This window comes from Lineus longissimus, chromosome 7 (assembly GCF_910592395.1).
Source record: "Lineus longissimus chromosome 7, tnLinLong1.2, whole genome shotgun sequence".
Classification (NCBI taxonomy): domain Eukaryota; kingdom Metazoa; phylum Nemertea; class Pilidiophora; order Heteronemertea; family Lineidae; genus Lineus; species Lineus longissimus.
Genome location: NC_088314.1, coordinates 17,068,544 through 17,089,976, shown reverse-complemented (window position 1 = coordinate 17,089,976; position 21,433 = coordinate 17,068,544). Strand labels below are relative to the sequence as shown.

Genomic DNA, 21,433 nt, shown 5'->3' with positions numbered 1-21,433 from the left:
CATTGTTTGATGAAACGAACAAGAAAGTCATTGGCAAGTTCAAAGACGAAGAAGCTGGTCATGTCATCACTGAGTTCATCGCTTTACGTTCTAAATTATATGCCTATACAACTGATAAAGATGATGAGTTAAAAAATGTAAAGGTGTTAAGAAGAACGTAGTCAAAAATGAAATCACTATTGAAGATTACAAGTCTGTGCTCTTGGAAAAAATTCCAATTGAAAAACAGATGAATGTGTTTAGGTCAAGAAATCATCAAATTTACACTGAGCAAGTGACTAAATGTGCGTTGAATGCGAATGATGATAAACGTACAATATTGGAAGATGGAATCTCAACTAAAGCTCTTGGATTTAAAAAATAAAACAGGGCTAGCAGTTTGCTAGCCCTGTTAATGGCAACAGGGCTACCAATTTGGTAGCCCTGATTAAAAAAAATAAAAAATATAGAAATAAAAATAAAAATAAATGGACTTTCCATCCTATCTTAAATATAATGCTAATGTAAATTATCCTGTCACTTATAAGAATAATTCTTTAACCAAGAATCCTTTCATTCATCAAAAAATTTATGTCACACCAAATGAATTTTTTTATTTCAATACAATTGATATTTTCCCAAATAAAGTGAATCCACGAAATTTTTCAACGTATGCACAAGTACAAGATTATATTAAAAATGCAACCATGGATAACTGGGAAAACCAATTTAAATTTGCACTATACTGCGCAACATCAGGTTCAGGTGTAAGCTGGCACAATCATATTAACCATGCTGATCCTTTAGTACAAAGTATTTTTAGATTCCACGTGTACTTCACCATCAGAAAGATATTACACCAGCTAAAAATTCCTTTACCAGGAAATCCTGACTTTAATCCATCAAAAAATCCTTACAATAAACAAGCCTATGAAAATTTGAAACTTGAATTTGGCTCCGTTGACTTCAACTATTTTCACAAAGGGAAAATACAAGCGCTAGACATTGTCATGGACAATGGTAACTATTATTTGAATGATCCTAGTAAGTTTCCGTTTAATGCAGACAAAAAAGGATATGTCTATGCAGACCATCATAGACTTTATATTGACACTTTATCGTTCATTTACTCAGACGATTGGACAAATTTTATCGCCTTAGACAGTCAAGGATTGACTAAAGCAGGCATGAGTAGAATCAATGAATCGATTAGAACCTATGTTTATTGTATTCTAGGTTCACAAACCATGATTCGACAGGATATTCTTGATTCATTGGACACGCAAAAGCAATTTAGAATTTTAGTGGAAGATGCGATTCAAGGTCAAACGTTAGTCGATTCCATCAAAACATTTCAGTCAGCGAGCGTACTCATTCACTCAAAACAAGCGCTTGCATACGCTTTAGAAAAAGCAGGTTCACGATTAGATTTCGCTGTAGGTTTAGGATTACAACTTGTTCCAAGTCATATGCGATTACATATTGGCATAATTGAAGGGTATAATAACTCTCTGTTAACCGCTACAGAAAATACAACTTTTGGCATCAATTCACATATCAATGTCAGAAAAAAGCGACAAGTGACTCGCTCATCAAATTTGATGAGAGAACAACCACAAACTAATTCATCAAATTTGATGAATGAACAAACTACTTCTACGAGCGAAGCGAGTAGTGAAACAAGCGTCAGCGAAGCGAGTCATTTACCTTTTACAATGGGATTAATTGTTGTAGGTCTTTTAGTTCAAACTATTCTCTAAAATAAACAGACCATGAACGGCGTGAGTGTGCAAGAAGCATATGCAAGGTACAAATATCCTTCTGCTTTAAAATTTTATAAAATCATGAAAAAGAAGGATCCTAGTATAAAATTTGATGACATTGATCAATTTGTAAAATCTCAGAAAAGCTATCAGCTTCACAAAAAGCAGTCCAATAAAATCCAAGGTCACATTATAGCTTATCGTGAAAATGCTCTTTGGTTCATGGATTTGTTGGACATGAGTAATTACTCAAGACAAAATAAAGGGTATAAATGGATTTTACTTGCTATTGATACATTTACAAGAAAAGCTTATGCTGAAGCATTAAAAAATAAAACTAAGTTTGAAGTGAAAAATGGCTTTGAAAAAATTTATAATGATACTGGAAGTATTACACTTATTATTACAGATTCAGGCAATGAATTTTTAAACAAACCACTACAAGATTTATTCAAAGAATTGAACATTAGACATGGAACAGTGGATATTGGTGATCATCATGCATTAGGCTTAATTGATAGACTATCTAGAACTATTAAAGAAATGGTCTTCAAAGATTTCACAGAGAAAAATACAGTCAAATGGGTTGATCATTTGCAAGATTACATTAGTGCATACAATGAAAGACCTCATTCTGGCATTTTAGACTATAGTCCAAATGAAGCTAACCTTCATGCTACTGAATTAGTTGAATTAAATGTAGAAAAATCTATGCCCGTTGTACACAAGTTTAACATTGGAGAATTAGTTAGAAAAAAATTGAAGAGACCTATATTTACAAAGGGTTACAAACAGATTTGGAGCAATAGAACTTACACTATCAAAAATATTGAAGGTGTTCATGCTATCTTAAATAATGACGAAAGAGTTAGACTTGATGCTTTGCAGCAAGTGCTAGCTACAATTGATGAAGAAGCTGATTCTTCTGAGGTTGATCGCGTTGAAAAAGAAGCTAAAATTGAGTCAACAATTAAACACAAAGAAGGCTTAGATTCTAAAAATATTATTGATTCAATCAGCCGGGTATATCTTTTTTATTTTGGGTCCATTTTAAATCTCAAAATCAAACTATCAAACCCTGCAACATTAAAAAAGCCAATAGGGAAATAATAGACAATCCCAACCATATGCCGCAATCGGAATCAAAATCAGTCCATCTAATGCAGAGTCACAAATTATTTTAGATGTTGATATTAAGTCGAAAGGCACACATAAAATGCTTACATGCCATCCCCTATTTAAAGTGAAACTAACGCTCCTTGTGGTATGTGGTTTGGGACAAAGGCCAAATGCCCAGCTAACAACTAACAAAATCTTAGTTGACAACTACCTGGCAATGTTCTTAGCAGGGTTTCATGAATAGGAAAATAGCAGCGTACTATGGAGCAGCCAACTAGGCATTTGGCAGTCTGCTATGGCCTAGTTGGCTGCTAGTTCAGCAGGGTTTTATGAATATGGGCCTTGTTCTATAGCGGTAGCGCAGTGGAAGAGAGTCGGCCTCATGATCAGGAGTTCGTGGGTTCGACTCCCGGCCGAGTCACTGCTTAGTTCCCCTACTGGTCGAGTTCAAGTGAGCGCCTTGCGGTTGCTCCTTGGAACCCCTGATGATTGATTTCTGTGGAGACCGGGGTAATGATATGATATCCCAAAGCGCTTTGAGCGAGAACTATAGTGTCACGGAATTGCGCTATATAAAAGACTCATTATTATTATTATTATTATTATTATACATTAATCGCAATAAGTTGTAAAAAAGCATTTTTACATAAATTTTAGCATATTTTCAATAAGCTGTACTGTACTGTAAATCATGAATAAATTTACTGATTCGAAATCGAACCCTCACAAATATGAGCTCTGAGGTGTGGACGAAAGTTTTATATCATGAAAAAAGCCTCTTCTCTTCTTAACCCGTACTGAAGGGCAAATGTACTTGGACGCATAAGGCCATTTAGTAGAGGGATTTCATTTCTGACCTGATTTGGCTGATTTATCCCGACTAATCAGATCTCCATGCTGACGATGGGGGGGGGGCAGAATTGGCACCCTGCCGATTTTGCCAGAGCCATTATTTACATACTTTATATTGATAATTGTATGAAGTCTCGGAGGTATGAGCCCAATTTGATTTACAAAAAAATCATGCGCTTATATTTCATAACTGGAGTCAAATTTCGAACATTTTCAGGTGTGCAAAATTGATAAACCTACAAGATATCTCCTACCAAAGCATGTTATGCCTCTCTCTTCTTCCTTAGAAATTGTACCTTTTAATCTTCTTTGTTCCAGCTGACAAGCATGACTTCTAACGTCATTTCGACATTCTGTGAAAGATATGTTTCAACATCACAAGTCATTCAATGGGACCACTATTTCATGTCTGTGTTTGAGCGATAAAACTATCTGTGCAGTCTTTCCTATAGGAAGCACCTGCTTCTTCGCAAGGTCCAGCACCCAAATTTCTGCCGGTTTCTTGTGGAACTGCTCCGCCCTCACAGATACCACCATCACCGTGTGGAGCCTTGATTTCAGTCTCCTCACCAGATTTGTGCACTTCTCTCTCCAAGGTTCTATTATGTGGAGTAGTTGATGGTTGGGAATCAGTTGATGGTGTGGGTGGCCCTGGCACATCTATATTACCCGGTTTTGGGTCCGCTTCACCGGGTGTGTCTGCATGAACTTCGGCTGATGGATCTTCAGGGTTTTGTTGTGGGCGACCTGGAATGAAAGTGAGAAACCAGACTAACCTAAACATTACATTGAATTGATGTTCGATTTGGCTGTGTTGGTTAGAAATTATCCCATTGAAAAGTCAGTCAAACCGCCCCATCTGGAATTATATTCTATGGTAGGAAACAGGTTATTGGAGAACTTCGGTTGTCCTAATGCACTGATAAAACTGATGTGCACTATTTTGTAAAGGAACTGTCTACTGCTTCTTTGGCCAGTTTCTTTGAACAGTTTCTTCGGTAGGTAATTCCATACATCATTGCAGCACCACCAGTGTTATCTGGAGCTGTGTCCTCCCCACTGACACCAGCGCCTCCATTTGGAGCCTTGATTTTAGTCTCCTTACCGGAATCGGGCACTCCTCTCTCCGAGGCTTCACTCTGACTCTGTTGTGCGCCCTGCTCTTCAGGCACATCACGGTCCTGTTCTCGTTCTTGACCGCGACCCATAAGAGGACTGGCTTCTTCTCCATCATCTTTTTTTTCTTTTAAAGGTATTTGTGTATTTGGGTGTGGTTGTTTAATATCTGGAATAAAAGTCAGAAACCTAGACATACATTGATGTTCAGTTTGGTTGTATAGGTTTGATATTTTGTTCGTGAAAAGTCAATCAAACAGATCCATCCGGCAAGCTATTTATGTTATAATACAGGTTATTGAAGAATTTGTGCGCACTTTGGTGGTACTGTAAAACTAGCTAATTTCGACTGCTGGGGGTAACTTTGCCACCTCTTCAGTATCTGAAAAGACAGCTGAGGAGTACAGCGGAACTGCACTCGGTGATCACCTCTGTAAGCATGATACCCCCTATATTAAGGACAGATTTTGGACCAAAATCGCTGTGACCATTCCAAAATTTTGTATGAATTCTTGAAGAGAATCGACTGAAACTTTCGTCCCATCCCGTCCTTGATGACATTCAAAATATTAAAATCCGCTGCAAGCAATATTAAGCATTGTTTATCAACTTTATACTAGCTATATAAATATGATATACATGTATCAGGTTATTCAGAAAAAAATGCATACAATGTATATATCTTTTTAAGTTGTATATCTGAAGGATGGATGCAAAATAAGAATAGTTCACCAGTTCTTATATAAATTCTTTGATAGCCTGCAAAAATTCATCCCCTTTATAGATACATGAATGGAAACTTTTGCCTATGTTATTGGTGGCCTGTGTCGGCGACACCGTCTCCCATCGCAAGGATGTACACAAGTTCAACTGGATTTCGCCAAACGGGCTTGACATCAGGTAGATCATGTGACGGAAAACAACAAGTGGAAGATATCCCTACGCGATCTTCAGGGGTGCCGATGCTCACAGCAACCACCACTTATGCTACTTACTAACCCCTTTATGCCATGGCATGTAATACTGTGATATATATTCCCTCGATATATTGTGTGTTCTATGCCCTGTAGCACTTTAACAGATGAGAGACTTATAGTTAGTCATATCATATACAGTGTATTGCACAATCTTTTCCTTACTTTTCTTGTTATTTTCAGTAAACATGGTAAACTTTCCTCACTTCTGACTGATGAAATGTAGCCCTATCTCAAGGGAATTCCCTCAAAATGCAAAACTAACAAAAATATTTCTCCATAATCACTCCAAGTTAAAAAATTAAACCCCTCAAGCACATAGGGCCTACTCGATTTCAATCTTAACCATCAGGAAAATTTTCGCTGTCATACCCTCTAAACTGACGGAGGAGTTAAATAACAAAGTATTACACCTCTACGGCCAGTATAGTAGTGATCACGTCTTGTCCCCGAATCTTTCCCCCATTAGCCCATCTTATATTAGGGCTCTGAGAATCGTTGTGCTTCAGAACTACTCATTACTGGCCTAGGGGGCACGCGACTTACCTAACAATTTCCTCCAAAAGTTCTGAACGGGCTTGAATATACAGCTTGCTACAATGACCACAATAATAATTAGAGGAATCAGAACTACCAGCACTGTAAGTGTGGTTTCATAACATGGAGGACATGGTGCAGTAGTTGCGTCGATTGCTGTAGTTGGGTTGGTTACTGCTGTAGATGGGGATGTAAAATCAGGTAAAGCAGTTGTTTCAGTGTCCGCCTTGGTGGAGTAGTATGCGTAACAACCTGGGGAAGAAAATTGGTGAAAATCACACTTAGCTTACTACAATGAAGACGCCATATTGCACTGACCTCAGCCAGGCTGGACTTGGGTCCCTTCACACCTTGCAATAGCTGTTCAACCTTGGGCAACTTACACCAAGGCAAGATGGTCAAACATGATATGGAATGCAGGTTTTCTCTAACTCACACCGCTTCATGACACAGTTGCCATACGTGTCTGACTAGTAGCTGAGAAGAGCATGCACAATCCAATTTTCATGACTTGTTTACAAATGACAGTACTGTTTTATCACAAAATGTTGTAGTCGTTAGGACTTCGAATGAATAAACAATCCCATTGTGCACATTAATCTGAACTAATGAATGTTAGGATCAGGGATGTCATATTTCCGGTTTCAGGCGGATTTGATATTTTTAACTCTTCTAAATGCTTAATTTAACAACTGGAATGGAAAGATCTCTGTCTTAACCAAAGTTGAGATGGTGGTGGTTGGGTGGGGGGGGGGGGGGGGTGGGAGGGGGTAGTATTGCCCCTTAGCCATACCTAAACTCTGCCACTACTAGTTGAAAAATGATGGAGAATCCATCCATAAGATAAATTTGCTGGAAATCCATGAGTTGTACAGGGTCTTAGTTTCATAGTATCCAGGGTCTTAGGTCTTAGTTTCATAGTGGGTCTTAGGTCTTAGTTTTCTAGACACCCCAAAAATTACAGACTTTTTACCTTTGCTTATATTTTGGCATCCGTGTAGGATTGACTCTGACCCCCCCCCTCCCTCTGTATGTCGTCTGTAATGTACACTCACCTCCACAAAATTTCTTGCAGTTTAAATTCTGAAGGCTGTCTTTGTCACCGCCGAGAATGAGATTGATACATTCAACGCTGCATTTTTTAAAAATTCCAGCGGCACTCTTGTATTCCTCAGTATCACAGATATTTGCTCCGGACATCTTTTCAGCTGATCAGACAAGGACAGATTGTTATAAAGATTGCTGAAAGGGAAGAGTCTTTCGAATTTATCCGCCCTTTGGGTGCCTGACGTGCACACTCATTCATAACATTACTGAATATGTCCCCACCTCTACAAAAAAGCCTTCATACGAGCCAGGGCGATCGAAGAAGACACCAATATTAATGTGGAGTCGCATGAGCTGAACAAATATATACCTTACCAAAAACACATTACTTCAAAGTGTATTTTAGTATAACAAGTATTGGGGAACTTTGGTATTGAACAAATCAATAGATTTATTGATTGATAAGTTTTTGTGGTCTAGTGATAAACTAGGCCAACACAAATTCAATACTTTTTAACAATAACCGTATTTACGTACATGGAAACCTCACTTTCTCGGACCAGATAAAGCGTTCATAGTCCATCAAACAACTCACGAAGTACAAAGGTAGGCCCATCCTTTTATAGCGACATGACGTTATGGGCACTCGGTCGTCAACTATTCTCTTTCAGTTTTGGAACTATCGTTGGAGATTGGAGGAGATAGAGGCGCAGACTCTTAGCTTACCTGCATAAATCCCAAAGCCCACGGCACTGTGCCACTAAGTGTTCTTTAAAAAAAACCAAAACCCCGCCCCTCCCCCCTTTCACATGTAGTTGGCTGTGACATTCTGTGTACCGATACGCATCTGATGGTTCCAAGTAATTTATCCCATCTCTTGATATCGACAGAGTGGGCACATTATTTTATACCGCTAAGGATACTTTGTAAACTAGCAGGCCTGACCTATCAATTCACTGGGTGCACCTGCTAAATTTGTCCAACCTAGCCAAATAGGAAATGCATTGGAATTATCAGTAAGTTGGCTTTTCGGTCGTGACATATGCCCATTCCTGACACAATTCTAGATACATGTCTGTGCTTTCTAATGGGTGTACCAAATGGAAGGGGCAGGCGAGACATCAGAAGTCAATAAAAATGTGCTTTGGACAATGATTTTGGTCGAAAAATTTCCAAAACTCATTTTGCCACACACACACCCCTTGAGAGCATTTGGCTCCCGATACCACAAAGCTAGCGACAGGTCGGATTCCAAAGCTTGGCTAAAGATTTTGAAAGATAACACCAGAATCTGGCATTAGACTGACTGTCGGCACTTACCGCCCAGATAGACTGAGATCTTGAAGAATATTTCCGCTCAGCTAATGGATCCACCCCAAAACGGATAATTTTGTAATACTATGAGACACAAAAAAGACAATATACTTTTGATTTTGAATAACTCCAAATAGCAATCGAATATTATCAAAGATAAATCCTGTCTCAAGTTGTTTGATCTGAATACCTGTATTAGTTATTGTGTCATCAGCATTTATATTTTTTACCACTTCTGCACCCAAACCGATTTAATTGAATCATGAGGTCATCAAACCTGTGAAAAGAAGTATTGATCGCTGCATGTTGTCGACGTTTCTTAACCTATTCAAAATCAAAAGTTAACAATCTTTTTTGTATCACCCATGGCTGAAAGTGAAACGACCTAGTTCTGATAGTGAGACATTGAAGTATTTTGGTAAATTATTCTAAACCTACTGACAGTGTTGATCTACACAGAGAAATGGCCAGGCGCCATGTTCTCATCTGTGGTCAAAGAAAGGAATATGGTGAACGTTTGTTTTTACGAATTTCACCTCTCTGACCTTGGAAATTAGGTCACGGTCTAAATCTTTCAACGACTATGTTTAGCCTGTAGGTTGTGACTACTATTGTCACCAATGGAGGTTGTAACTATTATACTACTGTCTCCAGTGGAAGGTTGTGATTATTACCGTCTCTAGTGAGAGGTTGTAACTATTTCCATCCCCAGTGGAAGGTTGTGACTATTACTGACACCAATGGAGGTTGTAACTATTATACTACCGTCTCCAGTAGAAGGTTGTGGTTATTACTGTTGTATTCTGTACCACGTGACCGTGCGATAATTGTTACTTTTGTATGGCATTACTCTATGATGACGTCATGGAACGAAAATGGCAGTGTGAAGTTTGCAGTTCTGGCCGTATATCAAATCAACGTAATGATTAGTATGATAAAATAAATATCACACTTCAAGCCACGAAATAGTAAAAATTATTCAACGGTGAACAAATTATTCCATGAGGCCAATATATGACCATCTCCAGTGGAAGATAGTAACTATTACTGTCGCCAATGGAAGGTTGCGACTATTGCTGTCTCCAGTGGAAGGTTGTGACTATTACTGTCGCCATTGGAAGGTTGTGACTATTACTGTCGCCAATGGAAGGTTGCGACTATTGCTGTCTCCAGTGGAAGGTTGTGACTATTACTGTCGCCATAGGAAGGTTGCAACTATTACTGTATCTAGTGGAAGGTTGTGGATATTGCCATCTCCAGTGGAAGGTTGTGACTATTGCCATATCCAGTGGAAGGTTGTGATTATTGCAATATCCAGTGGAAGGTTGTGATTATTGCCATCTCCAGTGGAAGGTTGTGGATATTACCATCTCCAATGGAAGGTTGTGACTATTGCCATATCCAGTGGAAGGTTGTGATTATTGCCATCTCCAGTGGAAGGTTGTGATTATTGCCATCTCCAGTGGAAGGTTGTGATTATTGCAATATCCAGTGGAAGGTTGTGGCTATTGCAATATCCAGTGGAAGGTTGTGGCTATTACCGTCTCAAGTGGAAGGTTGTGACTATTACTGTCGCCATAGGAAGGTTGCAACTATTACTGTATCTAGTGGAAGGTTGTGGATATTGCCATCTCCAGTGGAAGGTTGTGACTATTGCCATCTCTAGTGGAAGGTTGTGGCTATTGCCATCTCCAGTGGAAGGTTGTGGCTATTGCCATCTCCAGTGGAAGGTTGTGATTATTGCAATATCCAGTGGAAGGTTGTGATTATTGCCATCTCCAGTGGAAGGTTGTGGATATTACCATCTCCAATGGAAGGTTGTGACTATTGCCATATCCAGTGGAAGGTTGTGATTATTGCCATCTCCAGTGGAAGGTTGTGATTATTGCCATCTCCAGTGGAAGGTTGTGGCTATTGCAATATCCAGTGGAAGGTTGTGGCTATTACCGTCTCAAGTGGAAGGTTGTGACTATCATCGTATCCAGTGGTAGGTTGTGACTATTATCGTTTCCAGTGGAAGGTTGTGACTATTGCCCTCTCCATGGTAGGGCATGACTATTGCCTTCTCGAATGGGAGGTGCAGAATTGAAGATCAAGCTGTGGGATCAATTTTTTGATTGGCACAAAACGGTGACAGCCAATATCAGATGCAGATGAAGAAATGGCATCAAGCAGTTTGGTCCCTTAACAAACCCTCCAAACAAATGGCCTTTACATGTAGTGTAATGCGGGTGATCTACCCGCTTCCCGTCAAGTTCCCACAAAACTATGAAATAAAATGGCTACAAATGTTTCAAGGGCAGAGACATCTATTCATCCACGACCAGAAGTGGGGCACAGTCAATAGAGCTTATTAAAATGTCAAGATGTGGTAAATACATGGCTGTGGTGGATCTAAGTGGAATTTATTCTCTATCTGTGGGAAATTCTAAATCTTCATCATGCTTTTTGACAACATATTTCAGAAAATGTGAGCTCACTGCTCAGTTTAGAACTCGTACTTTGATACGGCCAATATCAATTCGTGACGATTTGACAGATATGCTGTGCTGAGGTCATTTTTCTCAGGCATTTGGTATTGGAATGTTGTAATATTTTATTATGATATTGGTAAAGGGTTCTTCTAAACACATATAAAATTTGGTGAAGATTGACTGGCTCCAGCGGTACTTTTTTCACCAAAACCTATAAACAGAAATGTACACGTAAGGTACACCGTGTCTAATACAGGGTTCTGGCCTCCACGTTGATAGTAACCAGCACCCGGCCCCCTCACTCAAAATTTTTTGTGACCGCATGCGCGTACGGGAAATGTACGGAAAATGGTCACTTTTTCAGGTTTGAGGTACGGAGAAAACCCCGTTCAAACCATGAAGAAAGGGTCAATTTTGCCGATCAGTTCCGTTCAATTTCTGTAAAAAGGGTATGCTGAGAGTCCCATTAATGTGCGCCCCGTATTTTAGGGTCCACACCCCGTATTTAAGGGTATCCTTTTTGTTCGGTAAACGACCACGCCGCAGACACGTGCTTTCTCCCGGTTTTTCTCCATCAACGAGGACCCCTACTTAAGGGGTCTATCATTTTCTGTGTTCCCTACCAAAGGGGGTCACTCTGAAATTCTGGTACAAGCATAGGTACCCCCTAAATTAATGGAGTGAGGGGGCCGGGAACCAGCACACATGACTGACGATAAAAGACAACATATTTTCACTCAAATTCACCTGAAAATGTTTACAGCTTCATATACCAGTCTTTTATTTGTACATATACAGTAGAACCGGTGGTGCCAAGATATTCAGTTTTGTCAGCACTGCATGTGCAGTAGAACCCCTCTATTAAGGACACCCTCGGAACTGACTAGTGCTGTCCTTAATAGAGAGGTGTCCTGATTAGAGAGGTCAAATTGAATTGAAACAACCAATTTTGGACCAAAACTAGTGTCCTTAATAGAGAGGCTGTCCTTAATAGAGAGGTGTCCGCTAAGGGAGGTTTTACCGTACATGGAGATTAGTTTTTATTCATTTAAGATTTCTTTGTACACATGTATGTAGATTAGAGACCCAATGCACATATACATATGTATCGAAACAGTACCATGCTTGGAAGTCATACATGTAGCAGAGGGTTTTGATTAATTGTTCAATATTGGTCAACATCCATCAAATTTTAATAAGAATTCATTAAATGAGAATTTCTTTTCACTAAAAGTATTAGAAAAAGGCCTAACTCTAGTTTCCAGCAAAACTCAAAAATGTGGACAAAACAAAATTTAATCAACCGGGTATATCTTTTTTATTTTGGGGCCATTTTAAATCTCAAAATCAAACTATCAAACCCTGCAACATTAAAAAAGCCAATAGGGAAATAATAGACAACAAGAGGCCCAAGGGCCTGGCGCTCAGCTGGATGACCTAATAACATCTCTCCATGGACAACTGTGGTATGTCCAGGCTGGGTTGTACAGCACAAGGATACAAAATGCTTCTGTAATTGAGAGGTATCCTGATTTAACAGAGTTCAAAATAAATAGAAATGACCAGCTTGGGACCAACACCACTGTTTTTTTTTTTTAATAAGGTAGATATTACAGGAGTCAACAAAATTAATTTTATTGAGAGAAATTGACCTGTCCTGCAGGTGATTGGAATTTACAATACAAAGGGTCGTTTTTCATGACGTGCTCTACTGCGTATCACTAGTGAGTCGATCGGGAACCAATCTATCCTTGGCGCAGACAGGTTCAAATTGGCTATATCTTGAATAAATTGAATTGCGATGAAAATCTAATGCAATAAAGGAGCAATATCGAAGAGACAAATTAATCAAACCAATTTTCCACAGACTCAGACCCTGCAATGGCGTGATGTATGCCTGCATATAAAAGTATATCAATTGGTCCGATAGAGATGATGAGGCAATGTCAATATGCCTCGTTCCTTAGTCAGCAATATGCCCCTTTTTATACGGAGAAGAAGGAGAACCCAGATAGGCCTTCACACGTCGGCTTCCAAATGGCTCGAACCAACTGTACTATCACTACTATAACTTTAAAATGCGTGCTCCTCCTACATGTAGCAATGTCTCGGCCAAAAAGACACTAAGTCGACAGGCAAGCTAGAAGTTCAGCACCGTGAGCAGCTCCTTGGTAAGGCCATGTCAGGTTCCGCGCGCCTCTTCAGATACATCAAGTATTGAAAGCCGTGGTGAGCATATAAAAAGACCATGGTCATCTTAATTTGAAGATCCCTTCATAATCAAGGGCTACCTCTGACTACAGCACCCATAAACAATAGACCACCAATTTGACCCCAGCTCCTAACTGCGGGAAAACCCAAGTCCAGCAACCAAAAGTACCAAAAATACATTTTTGTTTACATTTGAACTGCACACATGCGTTTGTTTACAATTTCATTTCCCGCGAAATCTCGAAAATCAGGTGACCTGCAATCGTGGATTGAAAATAACATCAACCTGGTTCAGCAGGTCAGCAGGTATACCGGCTGTTCCAATCATCCCCCTATAGCAGATAGTAGATTCCAACCATATGCAGCAAACGGAATCAAAATCACTCTAGCACATCAAAATATACCGAAATCGGGTCCGCTTCTCCGTGTGCGTCTGCGTGAACTTCTGCTGATGTATCTCCAGGGTTTTGTTGTGGGCGACCTGGAATGAAAGTGAGAAACCTTAACATTACATTCATGTTCACTTTGGCTGTGTTGGTTAAAAATTCAGTCAAACAGCCCCACCTGGCAAGTTATCTATATTCTGGGGTAGGAAACAGGTTTTATTAGAGAATTTTTACACGTATTGGTGATGCTAATGCATTGATAAAACTAATGTGCACAATTTACTGCTACCTTGGACAGTTTCTTCGATAGGTCTAGCACCTTTTAAAAGTCCATCCAGCATTGCATCACCACCAGTATTATCTGGAGCTATCTCCTCCACACCAAAACCAGCACCACCATGTGGAGCCTTTGATTTTAATCTCCTCACCAGGCACTGCTCGTCTCTCCAAGCTCCCACTCTGTGTAGTAGGTGGCTGTTGGGAATCTGAATGTGTGCCCTGCCCCTCAGACCCTTGACTATCCTGTTCTTGGTTTTCATTAGTCAAACGACGCATCTCTTCAGGATTCGGTCCTCTTGCATCATGTTTAATACCTGGAATAAAAGTCGGAAACCTAGACACATACATTGATGTTCAGTTTGGCTGTATTGGTTTGGTATTTTGTTCGTGAAAAGTCAGTCAAATAGCTCCATCCAGCAAGCCGTCAGTGGCATGTAACAGATTATTGATGAATTTGTGCTCCGTAAAACAGGCCATTTTTGCCAGCTGTGAGTAACTTTGCTACCTCTTCAGTAATCAATAAAGACAGCTAAAGAGTACAGTGGAACCGCGCTCAGTGATCACCTCTGGAAGGAGGATACCCTCTATAATTATGAACGATTTTGGTCCCAAATTTGCATTAAGTTTGATCTTTTGTGACCATTTCAAAATTTTGTATAAATTCCTGAAGAGAATCGACATAAAACTTTAGTCCTAACCTATGGCTGGCAAGAGTGGACAAAATTCAGAATTATGCCACGGCATAAATAGGAATTGTGATGCACCATAAATCAACCAATCAAAACATCGGATCTCGTGAATTATGCCACTGCAGAATTCAGAATTATGCCAAGGCATAAATAGGAATTGTGGTGTGGAATAATTCGACCAATCAGAAAGTGGCAATCGTTTTATTTATGGGGCGGCATAAATCGCACTTCCGTCCCCAATTCCTGTTTATGCCGTGGCATAATTCACGAGATCCGATGATTTGATTGGTTGATATATGGTGCACCACAATGCCGATCTACTTCCGTCCTGCATAAATGACACTTCCGTCTATGGCTGGCGCGAGTGGACAGAATTCAGAATTATGCCACGGCATCAATCGGAATTGTGGTGCACCATAAAATCGACCAATCGAAACCTCGGATCTCGTGAATTATGCCGCGGCATAAATAGGAATTGTGGACGGAAGTGTCATGATTTATGGAGGACGGAAGTAGATCGTAATTGTGGTGCACCATAAATCAACCAATCAAAACATCGGATCTCGTTTATTATGCCGCGGCATAAATAGGAATTACTAACCCGCCATTGATGACATTCAAAATATTAAAATCAGCTACAAGCGATAAGCATTGTTTATCAACTTTATACTAAGCACTATCAATGATTTATACATGTATCAGGCTATTCTGGAAAAAAATGCATGCATATCTTTTAAAGTTGTATATCTGAGGGATGGATGCAAATTAAGAAAAGTTCACCAGTTCTTATGTAAATTCTTTGATGGCCTGCAAAAATTCATCCCCTTTATAGATCCATGGATTGACACTTTTGCCTGTGTTATTGGTGGCTTGTGTCGGCGGCACCGTCTCCCATCACAAGGATGTATACAAGTTCAACTGGATTTCGCCAAACGGGCTTGACATCAACCAGGTAGACTATGTGACGGTAAACAACAAGTGGAAGAGATCCCTACGCGATCTTCAGGGGTGCCGATGCTCACAGCAACTGTTGTATAGTAATTGTAAAACCTTTCTTATGAGTAGCACTGTAATGTGTAATTCTTGGGAATTAAGTGTGCAGGATTATTGGAATTGGGTTCAGATAAGATACCGGTGGATAATCGTGGAAAATTCCCACGGTCTACTTATAATCCTCCATTCTCCCCAGCGTGATCAATTACGTCATCAATTACGTCAGCATTGATGCGGCTCCTCATTGGATGGAGATGCATCAACGTTGCCCCCTGATTGGTGCAGACAAAGCTGCGCGTGAATACAAAACAGCTGTCCGCACGCTCTCGGCAGAGAGAGATAGAGAGAGAGCGAGAGAGAGTTAGTCCAGTCTCCCGAGTATTTCTAGTCACGTGCACGAATCGTCATCCCGACGAACTACTTTATCAATTATGACTTTGGTGTGTATAATTTTGTGAAGCAGTGTTAGAATAAAGGATCCGGAGGTTAGAAGGCAAATTCAGGACTTCTTACTTTTGTAACCTGTGGAAATACAAAGCTCTGCATGCTGCTTATGCTTTGGATTTCACTGATGAGACAGGTTCTGCTCATGAATCCACCACCTATAGAGGCGACATCTATGCCTCACAGACTGAACTTTAATTGTGATTTCAATATTCATTTGTCTCATGCCGAGGGTAACCATGGCATGATTGCCCCCTCTGTGTTGTCCACTAAGCAACAGGATGATTTGTCTAGGCTCACTTGGCAATCTCCCTCAGAGTTTGATTTGTTTTTAAACATCTCAAGTGACTTCTTGTTGTCGTTGTTATGGTAATGATGTCATTTGGTGTTTGCAACAAGACGTTGCTATATTGCTTATCAAAAACAAATCTTTACGAGAATAATTATTTCACCCTCATTGCTATTTTTATAAAAGCTAGTGAGTTGTTAGTTGGATAATTGTAGAAACATCTATTAGCTATAGATGTGATATTTTTTACTACTTGTCTTCATTGAAGCTTTGTGCAACAGTATTCAGTCTATTGAACAGTTCTCCAGTTTGAATATTTTATTTTAAATACATGTACTTCATTTTATTGGATGTTTGTACGGCTACATTTTAGCAAAGCCAACTCTCATCAGTCTTGGGACTGATTTATTTTCGTGATGGGTTTCTGTCTCCAAGCAGTGCTTGTGGCAATTGCTGTTTCGAGACACCTCACACAATAGTGTATGATTTAAGCAATTTGAATACTTTTGCGCCAACAATATTTTTTTCGTTGAGGTTTTGTAAATACGCGTGTCATCCAGAAGTTCTTCGAGTTAAACTTTAATTTTCACAGTTTTCAGATGCCTCGTCGACCGGTCCAGTCATTTTCGCAATATTCCCAGCAGAGGTTCCGACACTTCATTGTATCATTGCATATTTTAACATGCTGTTTTGCATGAGATAAATGATTCAATGTATAATTATATTGCAACCTTATGATCATACTTTGTCATGAATGAAGTGGTCATTCATTAGTAAGTGGAACAAAATACAAATATTGTAACTAAGTTCGGCCGCTGGCTGAACACTGTTGGGAACCCCGAACCATATGATGTAATTTAAGTTCATTCGCTGAATGAACACCTCGTTTAAAGCCTTATTATCATTGATTGTACCCCATTCAACAATACTATGTGTTAAGCCAAAGTCATATTCCTCTAATTGTTATTAAAAAATATATATATATATTTTAACTTCGTAAAATATTTTACCAGTTCCGCGGAATGTTGCATAGTAATTGTAAAACCTTTCTTATGAGTAGCACAGACTGTAATGTGTAATTCTTGGGAATTAAGTGTGCAGGATTATTGGAATTGGGTTCAGATAAGATACCGGTGGATAATCGTGGAAAATTCCCACGGTCTACTTATAATCCTCCATTCTCCCCAGCGTGATCAATTACGTCATCAATTACGTCAGCATTGATGCGGCTCCTCATTGGATGGAGACGCATCAACGTTGCCCCCTGATTGGTGCGGACAAAGCTGTGCGTGAATACAAAACAGCTGCCCGCACGCTCTCGGCAGAGAGAGATAGAGAGAGAGCGAGAGAGAGTTATTCCAGTCTCCCGAGTATTTCTAGTCACGTGCACGAATCGTCATCCTGACGAACTATTTTATCAATTATGACTTTGGTGTGTATAAATTTGTGAAGCAGTGTTAGAATAAAGGATCCGGACGTTAGAAGGCAAATTCAGGACTTCTTACTTTTGTAACCTGTGGAAATACAACACAACCACCACTTATGCTACTTACTAACCCCTTTATGCCATGGCATGTAATACTGTGATATATATTCCTCGATATATTGTGTGTTCTATGCCCTGTAGCACTTTAACAGATGAGAGACTAATAGTTAGTCATATCATATACAGTATTTCACAATGTTTTCCTTACTTTTCTTGTTATTTTCAGTAAACATGGTAAACTTTCCTCACTTCTGACTGATGAAATGTAGCCCTATCTCAAGGGAATTCCCTCAAAATGCAAAACTAACAAAAATGTCTCCATAATCACTCCAAGTTAAAAAATTAAACCCCTCAAGCACATACTCGATATCAATCTTAACCACAGGAAAATTTTCGCTTGCATACCCTCTAAACTGACGGAGGAGTTAAATAACAAAGTACTACACCTCTACGGCCAGTATAGTAGTGAACACGTCTTGTCCCAGAATCTTTCCCCCAGTAGCCCATCTTATATTAGGGCTTTGAGAATCGTTGTGCTTCAGAATTTCTCATTACTGGCCTAGGGGGCACTCGACTTACCTAACAACTTCTTCCAAAAGTTCTGAACGCGCTCGTATTTCCGGCTAGCTAGTATCAGACCGACGATGACAACAATGGCAAGGAACAGTATACATATTATAGGAATCAGAACTGATTCCAGCACTATAAGTGTGGTATCATCACATGGAGGACATAGTGCAGTAGTTGTGTCGACTGCTGTAGTTGGGTTGGTTACTGCTGTAGATGGGGATGTAAAAGCAGGTAGAGCAGTTGTTTCAGTGTCCGCCTTGGCGTAGAGGTATTCATAGCAACCTGGGGGAAAAAAATTGGTGAAAATCACGCTTAGCCTACGACAATATAGGCGCCATATTGCACTGACCTCAGCCAGGCTGGACTTGGGTCCCTTCTCACCTTGGAATAGCTGCCCAACCTTGGGCAACTTACACCAAGGCAAGATGGTCAAACATGATATGGAATGCAGGTTTTCTCCAACTCACACCGCTTCATGACGCAGTTGCCATACGTGTCTGACTAGTAGCTGACAAGAGCATGCACAATCCAATCTTTATGACTTGTTTACAAATGACAGTACTGTTTTATCACAGAATTTTGTCGTCGTTAGGACTTTGAAGGAATAAAAAATCCCATTGTGCACATTAATCTGAACAATGAATGTTAGGATCAGGGATGTCATATTTCCGGTTTCAGGCGGATTTGATATTTTTAACTCTTCTAAATGCTTAATTTAACAACTGGAATGGAAAGATCTCTGTCTTAACCAAAGTTGAGATGGTGGTGGTTGGGTGGGGGGGGGGGGGGGCTGGGAGGGGGTAGTATTGCTCCTTAGCCATACCTAAACACTGCCACTACTAGTTGAAAAATGATGGAGAATCCATCCATAAGATAAATTTGCTGGAAATCCATGAATTGTACAGGGTCTTAGTTTCATAGTATCCAGGGTCTTAGGTCTTAGTTTCATAGTGGGTCTTAGGTCTTAGTTTTCTAGACACCCCAAAGATTTCAGACTTTTTACCTTTGCTTATATTTTGGCATCCGTGTAGGATTGACTCTGCCCCCCCCCCCCCTCCCTCTGTATGTCGTCTGTAATGTACACTCACCTCTACAAAATGTCTTGCAGTTTAAATTGTGAGGGCTGTCTTTGTCACCGCCGCGTATGAGATTGATACATGCAACGCTGCATTTTTTTAAAATTCCAGCGGCACTCTTGTATTCCTCAGTTTCACAGATATTTGCTCCGGACATCTTTTCAGCTGATCAGACAAGGACAGATTGTTATAAAGATTGCTGAAAGGGAAAAGTCTTTCGAATTCATCCGCCCTTTGGGTGCCTGACGTGCACACTCGTTCATAACATTACTGAATATGTCCCCACCTCTACAAAAAAGCCTTCATACGAGCCAGGGCGATCGAAGAAGACACCAATATTAATGTGAAGTCGCATGAGCTGAACAAATGTATGACTTGCCAAAAACACATTACTTCAAAGTGTCTTTTAATATAACAAGTATTTGGGAACTTTGGTATTGAACAAATTAATAGATTTATTGATTGATATAAGTTTTTGTGGGCTAGTGATAAACTAGGCCAACACAAATTCAATACTTTTTAACACTAACGGTATTTACGTACATAGAAACCTCACTTTCTCGGACCAGATAAAGCGTTCATAGTCCATCAAACAACTCACGAAGTACAAAGGTAGGCCCATCCTTTTATAGCGACATGACGTTATGGGCACTCGGTCGTCAACTATTCTCTTTCAGTTTTGGAACTATCGTTGGAGATTGGAGGAGATAGAGGCGCAGAGTCTTAGCATACCTGCATAAATCCCAAAGCCCACGGCTCTGTGCCACTAAGTGTTCTTTAAAAAACAAAAAAAACGCCCCTCCCCCTTTCACATGTAGTTAGCTGTGACATTCTGTGTACCGATACGCATCTGATGGTTCCCAGTAATTTATCCCATCTCTTGATATCGACAGAGTGGGCACATTATTTTATACCGCTAAGGATACTTTGTGAGCTAGCAGGCTTGACCTATCAATTCACTGGGTGCACCTGCTAAATTTGTCCAACCCAGCCAAATAGGAAATGCATTGGAATTATCAGTAAGTTGGCTTTTCGGTCGTGACATATGCCCATTCCTGACACAATTCTAAATACATGTCTGTGCTTTCTAATGGGTGTACCAAATGGAAGGGGCAGGTGGGAAATGCCCCCCAGTACAGACATCAGAAGTCAATAAAAATGTGCTTTGAACAATGATTTTGGTCGAAAAATTTCCAAAACTCATTTTGCCACACACACACCCCTTGAGAGCATTTGGCTCCCGATACCACAAAGCTAGCGACAGGTCGGATTCCAAAGCTTGGCTAAAGATTTTGAAAGATAACACCAGAATCTGGCATTAGACTGACTGTCGGCACTTACCGCCCAGATAGACTGAAATCTTGAAGAATATTTCCGCTCAGCTAATGGATCCACCCCAAAACGGATTGTATTTGTAATACTATGGGACACAAAAAAGACAAATATACTTTTGATTTTGAATAAGTCCAAATAGCAATCGAATATTATCAAAGATCAATCCTGTCTCAAGTTGTTTGATCTGAATACCTGTATTAGTTATTGTGTCAAACTCAAACTACCGGACTTACACAAATTAATTGAAATAAAATCTCTCTATAGATTTTTAAAAAAGGATTTACCAGTGTACTTCATGCACAATTTTTTCTCATTTAACAGTGATGTTCATAACTATCCCACAAGAATTAATGATAAATTTAAAATACCAAATGTAAGACACGAATATGCCAAAATGACACCACGATACAGTTTAACTAAATTATATAATTCTCTCTCAAAACAAACTCTAAACAAACTCCACTCAAATTTTAGCTTAAAATCCTTTTCAACATACTACA

General features: G+C 39.7%; 1 protein-coding gene across 5 annotated transcripts; it reads right to left on the bottom strand.

Annotated features, from left to right (window-relative positions):
* Window positions 1-2,031: 2,031 nt before the first annotated feature.
* Window positions 2,032-21,025, bottom strand: LOC135490750 (uncharacterized). 5 transcript variants are annotated; one of them, XM_064776192.1, is made up of 5 exons: window positions 20,940-21,025; window positions 19,611-19,797; window positions 6,350-6,592; window positions 4,819-4,998; window positions 2,032-4,460 (listed from the first exon to the last, which is right to left on the bottom strand). In XM_064776192.1, exons 2-5 carry the CDS (start codon window positions 19,753-19,755, stop codon window positions 4,117-4,119), a joined length of 912 nt encoding a protein of 303 aa, XP_064632262.1. In that variant the 5' UTR covers window positions 19,756-19,797; window positions 20,940-21,025; the 3' UTR covers window positions 2,032-4,116. The 5 variants fall into 5 exon arrangements, with proteins under 5 accessions (XP_064632262.1, XP_064632264.1, XP_064632263.1 ...); XM_064776194.1 differs by having other exon boundaries at window positions 19,611-19,763; window positions 20,940-21,003; XM_064776190.1 differs by lacking the exons at window positions 19,611-19,797; window positions 20,940-21,025 and adding exons at window positions 7,396-7,582; window positions 8,708-8,783 and having other exon boundaries at window positions 2,035-4,460.
* Window positions 21,026-21,433: the final 408 nt, after the last annotated feature.

Bases quoted from the DNA above. Each gene is read 5' to 3' on its own strand.
- LOC135490750 (XM_064776192.1), bottom strand. From the start codon at position 19,755: ATGTCCGGAGCAAATATCTGTGAAACTGAGGAATACAAGAGTGCCGCT. The intron at 6,593-19,610 runs GTGAGTGTACAT...TTTCTTCCCCAG, and splicing joins CTGCAAGACATTTTGTAGAG to GTTGTTACGCATACTACTCC. The intron at 4,461-4,818 runs GTAAGGAGACTA...CTTTCATTCCAG, and splicing joins GAGAGGAGTGCCCGATTCCG to GTCGCCCACAACAAAACCCT.